Raw genomic sequence first — 14,846 nt, 5'->3', positions numbered from 1 at the left:
CCTCCCAGATTCCAGTTAAGGAATCTCCTTTACCCTTTCCCACCCTTCCCAGGCCCTGGCCTCTCCAAATCCTTACCTCCCCAAGGGCCCAGCCTCCTTAGAGCCCTGCCTCCACAGAGGCCCCACCTCCCCAGTGCCTGACATCTCCAGGGCCACGACTCCCCGACTCCCCATGGGCACAGCTGCACTTAACTCCCAAGCCTGACTCTACTTGGCCAAGTTCTTACCTTTCCCTGGGTTTGACTTGCACTTTCTCATCAGGTCTTTCTCGTCTGAGGTAGGAAAATTCCATTGGTAAGTGACTTTTTTGTGTTTATACAGTTGGCAAAAAAACTGAGACGGAGCCAGAGAGGAAGAAAGCTGACCTTGGAGTACTGCTGGCTGTCTATGCCCTGTGGGTTTGAGCAGAAAGTATTTCATGGCTGCACTGTGGACTGAGGGGGCAGACCAGAAGCCTTTCAAATTTGGGAAGGGCAAACAGGTTTGTTGGGGTCAGAGTGATTTGGAAGCCTACACTCTGTTCTCTTCCAGACCAAAAATGTTCTCAGCTCTGTTGAGGAAAATATGAGGGAAGGTTATTCTTTGGTGTTTCCTCTCCAGAGTCCTTCCCACTTCTTTGCCCTGCTCTCCTTCTTGGCCTTTCCTTTATGACCTGGTGCAGGGCTTGCTTTATCAGTTTTGTCTTTCCCACTGAGCCAAGGACATATTATCCTTAGACATGTTCTTTAAATGAATGAAGATTCTTCCACCTGGCTCTGCTGCCTCCTTCATGCTTTGCCACACTTTCTCACAGGAGATTCTGAAAGTCTCTGTATCATATCTTTTTAGGGAAGGCATTGGAATGGACTTTGTAGACTAGCAGGTCTAGTTTGATAAAGTGGTCTATCATCAAGAGGGAGTACTTCTTCCTCCATGCTTAAGGAGCTAAATATCTATTTTTTTTTAATTGCTGAGCATATCTCACTGCCTCTCTTATCTAAGTCAGAAAGGTGGTAGGGATTGATTATAAGCCAGGGCAGGCTGTAGGAGACTAGATTATCAAGTTCCACTGGGGTGTGGCTGCCTAGTGATCTTTAAAACTGTATGAAGACTCATCTGAGTTCCCAAGCATATTGTTATGAACCAGTGCTAAATAAACCTTGAAACTGAAGGCTCTGTTTTTTTTTCTTTTGGAATCTATGAATTTTATATTCATGATACGCATATTAATGAATAAGGATTGGAAGAGAAGTTGAAAATAGGTCTGACTTACTGGGTCTCCAAGAGGCAATTTGTTCTTATCACAAAACCTATTTGCAACTCCTCAAGGCCCTTGGAGTCTTAAACTGTTCTCTACCCTCCCCCACCCCCCAATGTCATGTATACTGTGGGCAGTACTCCAACACCAGAATACCAGACAACACTTATCTATGCATAAAGCCTGTTTTATGGATTAAATGTGGCAAATATTGATTCCTAGGTTGTCTTTCTTTTACCTTCTAGAATTTATTGGGCAACTTTTCTCCATTATCAATGGGTACGTGGTAAGTGCTTCCAGAAGGCAGATTCATTTTAACCTTAGTTTAAGCAAAATCATGTGTAGAGGCAAATATCCTTCACCAAGTATATTGCAAATTGATGACTATTATTTTTGGATTATAGTTTTTGGTTTATCCTCTTCCTTTTTTTTTATTTTTTCATCACAGAAATCACAAAGCAGATTGGAGTTTAGAAAAAACTAGGGAAGAGGGATAAAGATTATCCCTTAAGGCTGGTGGCTGTCACTGTGTTGTACATTATGTTTCCTGACCTGGGGTGAGGCAGATGGATCTTGGCAGAGAAGTCATACTGATCTATATTTGGATAAGAACTCAGGACTCTGAGACATGATACAACTTAAATATGACCCAGATGATCTGGTGTCTTCCCTACAACAAAACAAAACAACTTTCCAACGGAGCTGGTGGTAGTGTGGAGCAGATACCTAGGGTTATAAGAAGAACCAAGCACACTCTGGTGAGAGAGGACAGAGAGAAAGACAGCAGAGTCCTTACGTGAAAGGAGAGAACACATTTAAAGATATGAAGAAAGATATGAAGAGAGATAGTCGGCCTTTCCAAAGCCACCTTGTGTGCAGTATATTACTGAGGGTGAATATTGGGAGGAGGTACATGGAAGAAGGAGCCATAGGCTCTGACCACTCAAAACTGCTAGTCTGAAAGTGGAGCCAGAGTGTAGTGATGGATTGGACACTGCATGGATTTCTAGATTCTCTTCTTACAAGGAAAGCAAGGATTGGGGGGGGCAAAATATAGCTCTTTAACAAAGCTTCTTGATAAAAATGAGTGTGTATCAGGGCTCATTGTAAACAATGGCCATCCTATGTTACAATTGTAGTTTGGAAAATAAGGTGGACAGGAATATGGATTTCCTTCTAATACTTTCTCCTGAGGACTTTTATTAGGTGTCAACAGGATTCAGGGTTGAGGAAAAGGAAGTAGAAAATCACAAGAAGTAGAGAAGAAATTGATTTTCACTGTTGACATCAATATATCATATCATTTTCTAATCCCTTATTGCACACCCTTCCTGGCTTTCCCCTGGTCTCCTTAGGATTCTTGTTTGGAAAATCTCATTCTGATTCTTCCTGGTATCTCATCTAGTTTCTGAAAACCTCTAGAAGCAGAGGCTCAGTATTTTCTAATTTGTCAAGATGATCATCTTGTTTTGGTGGGATAGAGAAATGTTAAGAATTTCCAAAACTGTGGGGAACCTGGGTGTCTCAGTCAGTTAAGCATCCAACTCTTGGTTTCAACTCAGGTCCTGATCTCATGGTTTTGTGAGTTTGAGCTCTGCATTGGACACTGCGCTAGCAGTGTGGAGCCTGCTCATTATTTTCTCTCTCCTGATGTCTCTCTCTGCCCCTCACCTGCTCGTGCTGTCTCTGTGTCTCTCAAAGAAAATATATAAATAAAAAAAAAAATTTCCAAAACTAGATTCTGCCTGAAACTAGCCTATATGAGTGAAAACATGAGTGATTAATGTTGCATTTAATGCAGTTATCCCACAGGGACTAAGAAAGGGTGTCTTGTTCACAACTACCCCAGAAAGATTACTAGAGAATGTAGAGTCTATACAGCCTGTAGAGAAGGTCTGGCTATCTGATTGTGTACCCAAATAATTATTCAATGATACTAGTGTTGTGTCTTCATGTACCAGGGACCCCATGGGTATTGTGGGAATGAAGCAAAGATTATTTGGTCTACATCTAAATAGATTTTAGTCTACATTTGGGTAGAGGAATTTGGTCTACATATAATTGGTGTGGAGTGTCTTAGTCTGCATCAGGATGGGTTTTCACTGACTTGATATTCATACTTTTCCTGACTGGGATGTCATTTGAGAAGTGTAGTGCTGGGAGTGTTAGGGTAGGTAGGTGAGTTAGAAGAGGTGGCTGAGTTTCCTCTTTATCTAATGAGCAGACCATTCAAAAGCTTCCATGCCTTCGAGCTCAAATCTTGGTTGTACCTATTAATATTTTACTTGGACTTCAGTTCTCGTGTCAGATCTCTGACATAGCCAAACTGGGCCATAGAGCCTGGGGTACTTCCTTGGCCGTGGCCAAGTAACTCTTTGTATCTCAGATATCAGCTGGGAAAGGAAAGTCAAGCTTAAGGCATCATGAGGCAAAAACTCTGTCCCTGGGCTCCACCTTACCATCTACAACTCCTACCATATTCCTTAACTGGGTATTGTCTAAGGGCAAAATTCTAGGCCAGTGAGTTATGCCACTGGACATTAGTGAGAGGACAGCAGGGGGCAAGGAGAGCATACTGGATACATAAGATACCTATCTGTAGGTTGCCAAGAGAATCTTCTGGAAGGAAGCTCCTGTTGAACAGGGTTTGGAAAGAGTGTGTTCTGGACACAGAGGGACAGCCTGTGTGAGGGCTGATGTTAATGCTAGCATGATGTGCATGCATGAAGAAAGAATTGTCCTGTTGAAGCAGGAGGCACAGAAAAGTTTAATTGGAGTAAGTGATAGAAGAACAGTGAAAAGAAAGGCGTAGAAGTACGATCTTAGAAGTTTGGACTTAATAGAGAATAGAAAACTATACATCTGGAGAGAGAGAGAGAGTACGTGTCGTGTGTGTGTGTGTGTGTGTGTCTTTTTAAGACATGAGGAAAGTATCATTTTCCATAAAGAGGGTAGAGAGCACTCATACTTCAGTAATCTGGTGCAATGTAGTGGTCAGTAAGAAGGTGATTTGGGGCTTTATTCTGCTTCAAGGGCAATATTTTATGATGGCTGCTGGGTGAATGTGAGTGAGAGCTGAGAGAATCTCGTTATTCAAGGTACCAATATGGACAAGGAGGGTGGACCAGGGAGTATGGCAGGAGGCTGGCCCTGGATGTACACTATTTGCAAACCATGAAAACCTACTAGATCGAGGTCTAGTGTGGACAAGGTGCTAAGTGCACCTTGTGACTTCATGTCAACTGAATTGAATTGAGGGCTAAGTTTGTGATCCCCAAATATCTGAAACCAATGAGTTCAGCTGGAATTTCTCACTTCCAATTTTTTATGGAATTTCCCTGAATAAAAAAGTCAGGATCCTTAGATGCTTTGTCAATCCCCTATTTTCTAGACATATTTGGGGTTTTCTTCCTTCTTAAACTAAAATAGAAAGGCAACCGTTTATCTTCTGTGTTGATCTTCCTATACTAACAGCATGTTCAGAATGTCTACTACTCTTTATTTCAAGTCCGTATTCATTTATAAGTTTAAAAAAATAATGAAGAGATCCAAAAATAGACAGAGGTGTGTAGTAATGCCTGATATGCAGTGGTCTTTGTTCTTATTTCCATGGATGATTAATAAATACTAACAATATTCTAGGTGCCATGAGCTCTGAGCTGCTCACAGACATGGGTAACAATGGGGAACACTCATGCCCATATATAATATATATATAATACTAGGGCAGTCTCTAGTTTTCAACCACAATCAAGCCGGAATGATCACTCTGACATAGCTGAAGTCCTTTTATCAGCATCTCTCTGCCATTTTAGCTCTGGAAAGGATTAATCACATTTTGGATTGACTAGTGAGCTGACATTTTTATGGTACTGGTTCTTCTGGGTTTTGCCATTCTCTGGTGAACATTCTCAATCTGCTCGTGATTGGAAGCCAAGTCTGGGGAGCAAATGGCCAAGTGAACTAGGAAGCTTAAAAAGATGTTTTGTTAAACCATCCTGCTTAAACTGGCACCATCTGCCTTCCTACCCTCATCTGTTCCAGTCAGGGCTGTCGTCATTTGTGGCAGATGTTCTGTGGCGGTGTGTACCAGCAGCATTTGGAAACCTAGAGGGAGACTGAGGTTTGGGAAGCCCAAACTGGAGATTTTTATGTTGTCAGGGAAATTGCAACCATCTTCCTGCCTTTAGGCTACCATTTTAGAAAATGTCTGCTCCCCATCCCCATCTTCCTTTACACAATGAGAATCAAGGTTTCATTTTCTTCTTTAGCAGACCCTACCTGCACCGAAGATAGTTTTTTTTCTCAAGAATTAAATATTGACTGGGGTGCCTGGGTGGTTCAGTGGGTTAAGCATCTGAGTCTTGTTTTGGCTCTAATCATAATCTCATGGTTTGTGAGTTCAAGTCCTGCATTGACTCTGTACCAACCTTGAGTAGCCTTCTTGGGATTGTCTCGCTCTCTCCTTCTCTCTCTTTCTCTCAAAATAAATTAATAAACTTAAAAAAATAAAAAAAAGAATGAGGTAGTGACTAGAAAATATTTGGAATGGAATGATGAAAGGAGTCTCAGAAGGGGACTTTTATATTTGGCATCTATAAATCTACTATCCTATATTTCTACTAAAAGCCAGGCAAAAGGAGATGGGCTAATGTTGTGAGCAGAAATTATAGTTAGCTGTAAAATCATATCTGGGAACTATTGAAATAGCTATGGTGATGCTTTGGAATCTTTCTTGGCAGCTAAAAAGATAGTCTGGAGACATTTTGGCCCTATATTAGGTTTGGATTTTAGCAAGACCTGGTCACATATCACTTTCAGATTTAATGATCTCAGTACCTCCATTTCTGGCCCATCAGTATATATTCGGGAGGAAAGGGAAGACATTAGCAGGAGGTGACCTTGGCACAAATAAAAGAACCGGCTCAAATACTGCTTGGATAGCTATGCTGTACAGTCTTCACTCTTTGTGGAGGTAGGGTGCTGCAGTAGAAAGAACATGGTTTCTGAAGTAACAAAAACCCAATTTTAAATTCCAGCTTTTCTTTGTGCTGACTAAACAAGCTTGGGACAGTTGTCTAACCTCTCAGTCAGTAAAGTGGAATAAAAATACTTTTTTATTGGACTGTTATGGGGGTTAAATGAAATAACATGTACATTTCTTTTAGCTTAACAAATCTCATTCTCCTTCACCACACTCTTTATGTATCCCTAGGTCTTGCATATACCTCGTACCCTTATTTGCCAGATACAATTTTTTCTCTGCCTTCAGCTTCTGCACATGTTCCCAAATGCCTCTATGGTTGAATTCTATGGCCTTGGTTTACTAGTGATCCCACAAAATGATAATAAGAGTATGGAATTTTTATAACTTTATTAACATGAGCCAAGGTTGTGTTTCTTTTCAGGTATTTTTGCTTGTTGACAATTTTGGTGTAAATCAAAGATAAATTAATTTTACCTGCACCCACTCTTCTAATCTAAAGTTCCTGATCTGGTACTAGGTCATTCTCAGTGGGGTTTTGTTCCAGCCAAAAGTGATGGCAAGCTTGTTTATAAAGGGCATTCAGGGAAGGGGAATTCATAACATTTACTAGTGGAACACTCTACTTTTCCTCCTACATTTTTTAGTTGGAAAAATATACAACCTACAGCAAATTGCAAGGATAGTACAATTAACACTCTTTTAGCTTTCACCAAGATTGAGCAATTGTTAATATTTTCCCACATTTGCTTGCTTTGTCCAATGTATGTGTGTGTGTATGAAATATGATCCATATTCAACATTTACTAATTGTCCAATTTTTTTATACTAAAATGTTTCTCCCTGATCCAAATGCAGTCCAGTGATCTACACTGCATTTAATTGTCATGTCTCTTTATTCTCCTTTAATCTGCAACAGTTCCTCAGACTGTCATTCCTGACATTGACAGTTTTAAACAGCACAGGTCATTTGTTTTCTAGAAAGTCAAATTCCTGTAGAAAGTTGTTTTGTAGACTGATCTTTTTTTATATTTTTTATTTATTGAGAGAGAGAGAGAGAGAGAGAGAGAGAGAGAGAGGATGAGTGGGGGAGGGGCAGAGGGAGGGGGGAGATAGAATCCCAAGCAGGCTCCCTGCTATAAGCAGCAGAGCCTGACATAGGGCTCAATGTCACAAACCATGAGGCAATGACCTGAGTCAAAATCAAGAGTGGGATGCTTAACTAACTGAGCCACCCAGGTGCCCCTATAGACTGATCACTTTTATCATTAGATTCAGGTTACACATTTTGGGCAGGAATATGACATAAGAACATTGTGAAAGACAATGAGTGCCATGTAAGAAGGGAACATGTCTTTTTCCTCACCATTGTTTTTTTGTAGCACCAAGCACTAGGACTGGCCTTTAGAAGGTGTTTCGGGCAGTGTCTGGGTCACTCAGTCAGGTAAGCATCAACTCTTGGTTTTGACTCAGGTCATGAACTCATGGTTTGTGAGTTTGAGCCCTGCCTCAGGCTCTGTGCTAACACCATGGAGCCTGCTTGGGATTCTCTCTGCCCTCCCCAACTCGCTCTCATGAGCTTGCTCTTGTGTTCTCTCTCTCTCTCTCTCTCTCTCTCTCTCTCTCTCTCTCTCTCTCCCTCTCTCTCAAAACTCTTAAAAAAATAGAAGATGTAGGGGCGCCTGGGTGGCGCAGTCGGTTAAGCGTCCGACTTCAGCCAGGTCACGATCTCGCGGTCCGTGAGTTCGAGCCCCGCGTCGGGCTCTGTGCTGACTGCTCAGAGCCTGAAGCCTGTTTCCGATTCTGTGTCTCCCTCTCTCTCTGCCCCTCCCCCGTTCATGCTCTGTCTCTCTCTGTCCCAAAAATAAATAAACGTTGAAAAAAAAATTTAAAAAAAAAAATAAAATAAAAAAAAAATAGAAGATGCTTAATATTTATTGAATGAATGAATATTTAAGACTTTCACTGTCACTTTGCTACTTGAGGAGAGGAGGAAGAGCAGCCTTCTCCTATATCCTAGTTCCATTTTAATTATACATGTTTGAAGGCTTAAAGGTAACCCAGGAAACAAAAGGACAGTATAGTATAATTCCACTTATATGAGGTACCTAGCCTAGTCAAGTTTATAGAGACAAAAAGTAGAATGGTGGTGTGCAGGGTCTGTTCAGAGAGGAGAATGGGGAGTTACTGTTAAATGGGTGCAGAGTTTGACCTGAGGAAGTTGAACAAGTTCTAGACCTGATGGTGATGATGGTTGCATAACAGTGTGAAGGGGAAGCTGTCTTGGAACCCCATTTTATAATCACAACACCCCCTCTGAGTACATCCTAACCTTTTCTTGCTTCCCTTTTCTCTATAGCACTGATTGCAAATCCAACACAATCTATATTCATATTACTTATTTGCTCATTGTTTGCTTCCTACTGCAAGATATATGCAACATGAATGGAGGGATATTTGTGTTTTCCTTCGCTTAATGTGCATTGCTCAATAAATGGGATCAGTATATTTGTTGAATGAATAAAAGAAGGACTATGAACACAAACTTCTAGAGAAGGCACAAACAGAAAGAGAAAATGGGAAGATTCCATTTTTCATTTGGATTTGTTAACTAATTTCTTCTACCTTTGGATATGAGACTCAGACCCAGTGTCATAGTAGTTTTGTCCTGTTTACCTTTTCATATGTATTCTGACTTGTTTCCACTGTGGAAGTGTTGGTGTACACGTGCATCACACTCACTATTATTTAAAGCTCCCACTCTGAACTCAGAGCTTCTACACTTGTATTCCTGACTGCCCCCTACTTCATTCCAGGTCTGCTGAGTTAGAAGTTTGGAAACTCTGGGGAAGCTCAACTATCCAAAAAACTTTATACTTGTTGGGGTGCCATTGGCTCCAGAGTTTTCATTGTCTTGATATTGAAGAAGGCCGAGAGAATTTACATACTTTGGGAACAGGAAGGAGCTGTGCTTGGATACAGAGGGATTGATATAATCCCTGGAGATGCTTCATTTAAATTCCATTTCTCTGAAACTCTGAGAACTTGAAAATAATTATTTAACAGCCTCATTAGGTTTCCTCCGAGGCAGGGTTAGGAGACCAGAATGGTTAGGAGGCCAGTGACTACAGAAAAATGAGTGGGAAGAGAAAGAAACAGAGGCTGAGAGGTAGCTGGGTCGGTGATAAATACTGTGGTACTTTGTAGGCCATTGTAAATGCAGACTTTGGCTCAAATCCTGAATAAAAAGGAAACCAGTGGAATGTTTTGAGCAAATGATCTGACATTCTTAATAGATATATGTATATCCTTGACAAATATACTCATTTTGGCAGGTTTTAAAATGAACATAAATTCATTTTATGCTATACACTTCATCGTTCTATTACTTTTCCCACTTAACATTGTTTCTTAGATCTACCCATGTTTCTTCCTGTAAATCTACTTTATTATTCTGAGTGCTGTGCAGTATTTAGTTGTGCATATATGACACATTTTACTTCTATATCCCTCTAGTAACAGACTCTGGTATAGCTTCCAACTTCCTGCTACCACAAATAGTCCAGTGATGAATATGCTCATAAGGACCTCCTTATGAATTCAGGAGTTTCCTTGGAGTGTTCACCTTGTAGAGGGATTGTGGGCTGAGAGGGTGTGTGCATTCTTAATTCCACTAAGACTGTGCTTCAGAATGGTGACCCCAGTTACACTCCCACCAGGAGTGTGTGATAGTTTGTATCTTCTCATCCAATTCTCACATTGGTTCAGTAAGAGAAGTCAAGTAAATTTCCTTGTAGATGCGGAAACTGAGGGTTAGAGAGATTAAGCAAATTACCCTAGTTTATGTAGTCAAGCAGAAGAACCAGGGCTCAAATCCAAAATTTCTGACATAATGTTTATTGCTCATACCACTGTAGTACCCATCACTACCTCTTCCAGAAATAAGATGAGACATCTGCAGGTAAAGATACTATTGTCATTGTTGTTGTTGTAGTTGTGATTGTTGTTGTTGTTGTTGTTTTTGAGCCTTGCATTTTCAATGTGTGGTCTAACTCAGTAACCCTAGGCCCCACAAGTATTTAGCACCAAGGAATAAGGCTAGAGAAATAATCACGGGTCAGATGATGAAGGGAAGGAAGGACTAGGAAGGAAGGGCAGTGGGGCATCAGTGAAGGGTCTGAAGCCTGGCGTTGGTGGGGGTGGGGGGTGGGTACATCAATTACATTCATAGAGCAGAAAATATTCCATGAATTAAGAAGTTATTCTCCTTATCTATCTTGCATGCTGGTTAGTAAATCATAACATTGGAACTGGTGGGTGGCAAATAAGGAGTCTAGATGGATTTGTAAACAGAAGGTCTGAACTGTAACCCAAGGGTTCCTTTTGATCATCTTCAGAGAAGACTTTTCAATTTTAACTTGACCTTTCTCTCTTTAGAAGCCTCTGACATTCCTTAAAATTCTTTCAAAACTAAAGCCCAAATATGGAGGAGAGCATGAGCTATGTGAATTTTTTCCCTCTGTTCTCCAGAGCCTTTTTCAGGGCATTGTTGTCAATTGTTCATCCAAAGCTTTGTTTTCCTTGTGGAGCTGATCATTTGAACAGCAGCAAGGGAGTAGGGGAAAAGAAGAACCACATGCAGGGTTCATTCATTAAGAATGTATATTTGTTATATTCAGACCATGGTATGAATGAGTTAAAAATAACTCTTTGTGAAAAATTAGTATGGAGTTCCAAGTGAGTATTTTAATACAAGCTCATAAAGCAGGGCAGCTTGCTGCTCTCCCGGTCTCCAGGCTGCTGGAAGCTGACATCACAGATGGTGCAGGGTGTTTATTGATCACAGGGTAGCCAGTGAGGAGACTGTCTGCAGAAGTGAGCTCATCTTCTCTCCTAGAAGTCAGAGAGGAGGAGACAGAAGGAATTGTTTTGATTGTGAGCTACTTCTTTCCTCTCTACACATCACACTTTCACAATTGTAGACATACAACCGTAGTGAACTTTTGCCTGCTTGCTATGGGTAAAGTTTATTTAAGGTCAGAATGCATGCACACACACACACACACACACACACACACACAAAGGCTGTTCTGGCTCTTCTCCCTTCTTAGTAATGGGCCTTTGGTTGAATGCTGCACCTATTTCTCTAGTGTTTTCTTATCAGACAGCCTGTTCTTCTTCTTCTTGCAGGTAGTTATGAAGGCCTTGCCTCTTTCTCCCTCTTCCTCCCTTTTTTGCAGTGTCCTGTGGGCCTCAGTGTATAAAGGGAAGGGTTGGACTGTACTTTCTTTGCCATCAGTACAACTAAACAGTTGATGCAGAATGAGGAGAAAGGGAACCAAAGTGACATCCAAACTTGCTAGCTGATTTCGGGGCTAAGAGTTTAAAGACCAGGAGGCCAAATTTGTATTTTAAATTCAGATGATATTTTTAAAAATGGTTCTGTAATTGCAACAAGGTCCACTAGTGTATAATTAATGTGTCATAACTCGAACTCAAGCACCATGCAAACATCCCACGTGTGGATTATTGCACATTATATGCATTCCTTCTTGTGTCTTACAGCTTAATTAGTACATGAAGCTACATCAGTTAGGGGAACCCAAATGGGAATATATCATGTGGTGTGTAAAAAGGGAGAATGTTGGGAGGTATTCAACCCTTTTTTCTGGGAGGAGAAAGTAGGGTTGATTTTTCTATGATGTCTTTTGTGTCAGTTTCTGTGATATTTGTGCTGCAACAAGTGACATGGGATTTCTGAGCTTTGGTCGGTTGGTTGAACACCTTTGTTCAGTAAATATTTATTGTTTTTCTAGGCTTTAAGGAGGGATAGCACATAGAAGAAAAAATATGAAGCAGTAGCTGTGAAGCCTGAGCAATGGAACCTGGAAGCCCCAACCCAACGCAGTTTAACTCAGCCTCACCAAACCTGATTCCAGACTCATGGCACCTGAACTTGCTACAGCTCTCTGATCCCAGAATCCTCTTCAATTCCAGCTAGAATGCTGTGTCTGGCACTTCGCAGATTTGGTCAAAAACTGGTACGCAGACATATGCTGGAGGAATATGCGGCCGATATGGGCCCTGACAGAAGACTGACCACCCTAGATTTAGTGGCCCTGGGTGTGAGCTGCACAGTGGGTGTAGGTATATATATCCTGGCTGGTGAGGTGGCTAGAGATAAAGCAGGACCATCCATCGTGATCTGCTTGTTGGTGGCCGGCCTATCTTCTGTGTTGTCTGGGCTGTGCTATGCAGAGTTTGGTGTCCAGGTTTCCTATTCTGGCTCTTCATATCTCTACAGCTATGTCACTCTAGGTGAACTCTGGGCTTTCATCACTGGCTGGAACCTCATCATCTTCTTTGTTGCTCATACAGCCACTGTGGCCCGGGCTTGGACCTTAGCTTTCGACAATCTGCTTGGGAACCAGATATCTCAGACCCTGCATGAGAGCATCTCACCAAATGTTCCCCAGGTCCTTGGAGAAATTCTAGGATTCATTGTTGTGGGCCTTGTGTTGTTGCTCATGGAATTGTTGATTCTGAGGAGTAGTTGGATTTTCCTGGTTTCCAAAGTGGTCATATTGGTGAAACTTTTGACCCTCAGTTTTGTCATCATTGCTGGCTTCATTAAGGGGGACCTGCACAACTGGAAGCTCACAGAAGAGGACTATGTAAAGGCTGGACTCAATGACACCTCAAGCTTAGGCCCTCTGGGCTATGGAGGATTTGTGCCTTTTGGCTTCAAGGGGATTCTCCGTGGAGCAGCTACCTGTTTCTATGCATTTATAGGTTTCACTATTATTGTTACCAGAGTAGAAGAAGCCCGAAATCCCCAGTATTCTGTCCCCATGGGCATTGTTATTTCACTGTTTATCTGCTTTTTGATGTATTTTGGTGTCTCTTCAGCACTTACACTTATGGTGCCTTACTACCAGCTCCAACCTGGGAGCACCTTGCCTGAGGCATTTCTCCATGTTGGCTGGGCCCATGCCTGCTATGTTGTAACTTTTGGATTCCTCTGTAGTCTTTCCATCAGCATCTTTGGCTTTATGTTCCCCATACGTAATCTGATATACATGATGACACAGGATGGGCTCCTGTTCCCTGTCCTTGCCAGGATCCAAACTGGCACAGACACCCCCATCGTGGCCACTGTGATCTTGAGCATTATTGCAGCCATCATGGCCTTCTTCTTTAGACTCACTGATCTTGTGGACCTCATGTCAGTTGGGGCCCTGCTAGCTTACTCTTTGCTGGCTACTTGTGTTCTCATCATCAGGTATCAGCCTCAGAGGAGGACTGGAGGAAATGAAGCAGAGGTGCAGGAGGAGAATGGACCTGCAGCAGAGAAGCTGACTCTACAGGAACTACTTTTTCCAGGCAGCTCCACCCCCACTCCACTCTCTGGCCAGGTTGTCTATGTTTGCTCCTCACTGCTTGTTCTGCTGCTCACTCTTCTTTGCCTGGTGCTGGCCCAGTGGCCAGTTCTGCTTTCTGGAGACCCACTGTGGATTTCAGTGGTTGTGGTGCTCCTGGTGCTCATCATTGGGATCACTGGGGTCATCTGGAGACAGCCACAGAGCTCCAGTCACCTTCACTTTAAGGTCCCTGCTCTGCCTCTCCTCCCACTACTGAGCGTCTTTGTGAATGTTTGCCTTATGATGCAGATGACAGCTGACACCTGGGCCCTGTTTGGTGTCTGGATGCTGATTGGGTTTGCTATCTACTTCAGCTATGGGATCCAGCACAGCCTGGTCAATTAATCCCACTTCAATTAAGGTCAGAAGTGTACACCTTGAAGTCATTAGTGCCAGTACAGATTTGGCTTGGCATCATCACACGTGAGTGCAGTCAGGTCCCCCTGCATAATATGGAGAGTACTCTTGAGCACATGGAAAGCTGGGCCTCATGGCCCATGAGCACATGGAACGGTGGTAGGGGAAAGAGCTCTGTGTGTATTGTGTAGTGAAGAATGTGTCTTCTCCTCCTATTTTTTTCTTTTTTTTTACTTGTGTACTTTTCAATTGTGTCTGTACTGCATACTGACTTTAAACAAGTTATTATTAAAAGAAACTAGAAAAAATGTTTTTGTTTTCTTTGGGTAAATATCCAATAGCAGAAATACTGGATCATATGGTAGTTCTACATTTAATTTTCTGAGGAATTTCCATACTGATTTCCATAATGACAGCAACAATTTACATTCCCACCAACAGTACATGAGGGTTCCTTTTTCTCCACATCCACACTAACACATGTTATTTCTTGTTTATTTTTATTTTAGCCATTCTGACAGGTGTAAAGTGATATCTCATTGTAGTTCTAATTTATACTCCCTGATGATTTGTGATGCTGAGCATTTTCATGTGTCTGTTTGTCATCTAGTATCTCTTCTTTGGAAAATATTTATTTAGGTTCTCTGTCTACTTTTTAATGGATTATTTGACCTTTTGGTTTTGAGTTGTGTAAGTTCTTTATATATTTTAGATATTAACCCCTTATTAGATATATCATGTGTCCTGTGGCTAATTTGGTTTTAGATAAAAGAAGAAACCCAAGAAAAAAATGAAAGGGACTGAGCTGGGAATGCTCAGTGCTGTCTCTTTAACTCACTAAAGTCAC

General features: G+C 41.7%; 1 protein-coding gene across 1 annotated transcript; it reads left to right on the top strand.

The window, feature by feature from the left end:
- The first annotated feature begins 326 nt into the window (after nucleotides 1-326).
- On the top strand, nucleotides 327-14,346 carry LOC116738194 (cationic amino acid transporter 3-like). Its single transcript, XM_032593931.1, has 2 exons — nucleotides 327-481; nucleotides 12,038-14,346. The coding sequence occupies exon 2, from the start codon at nucleotides 12,224-12,226 to the stop codon at nucleotides 13,985-13,987; it is 1,764 nt and encodes a 587-aa protein (XP_032449822.1). The 5' UTR covers nucleotides 327-481; nucleotides 12,038-12,223; the 3' UTR covers nucleotides 13,988-14,346.
- The last annotated feature ends 500 nt before the right edge of the window (nucleotides 14,347-14,846 follow it).

Source organism: Lynx canadensis, chromosome B4 (assembly GCF_007474595.2).
Source record: "Lynx canadensis isolate LIC74 chromosome B4, mLynCan4.pri.v2, whole genome shotgun sequence".
NCBI classification, from domain to species: domain Eukaryota; kingdom Metazoa; phylum Chordata; class Mammalia; order Carnivora; family Felidae; genus Lynx; species Lynx canadensis.
This window is presented reverse-complemented; position numbering and strand designations above follow the sequence as displayed.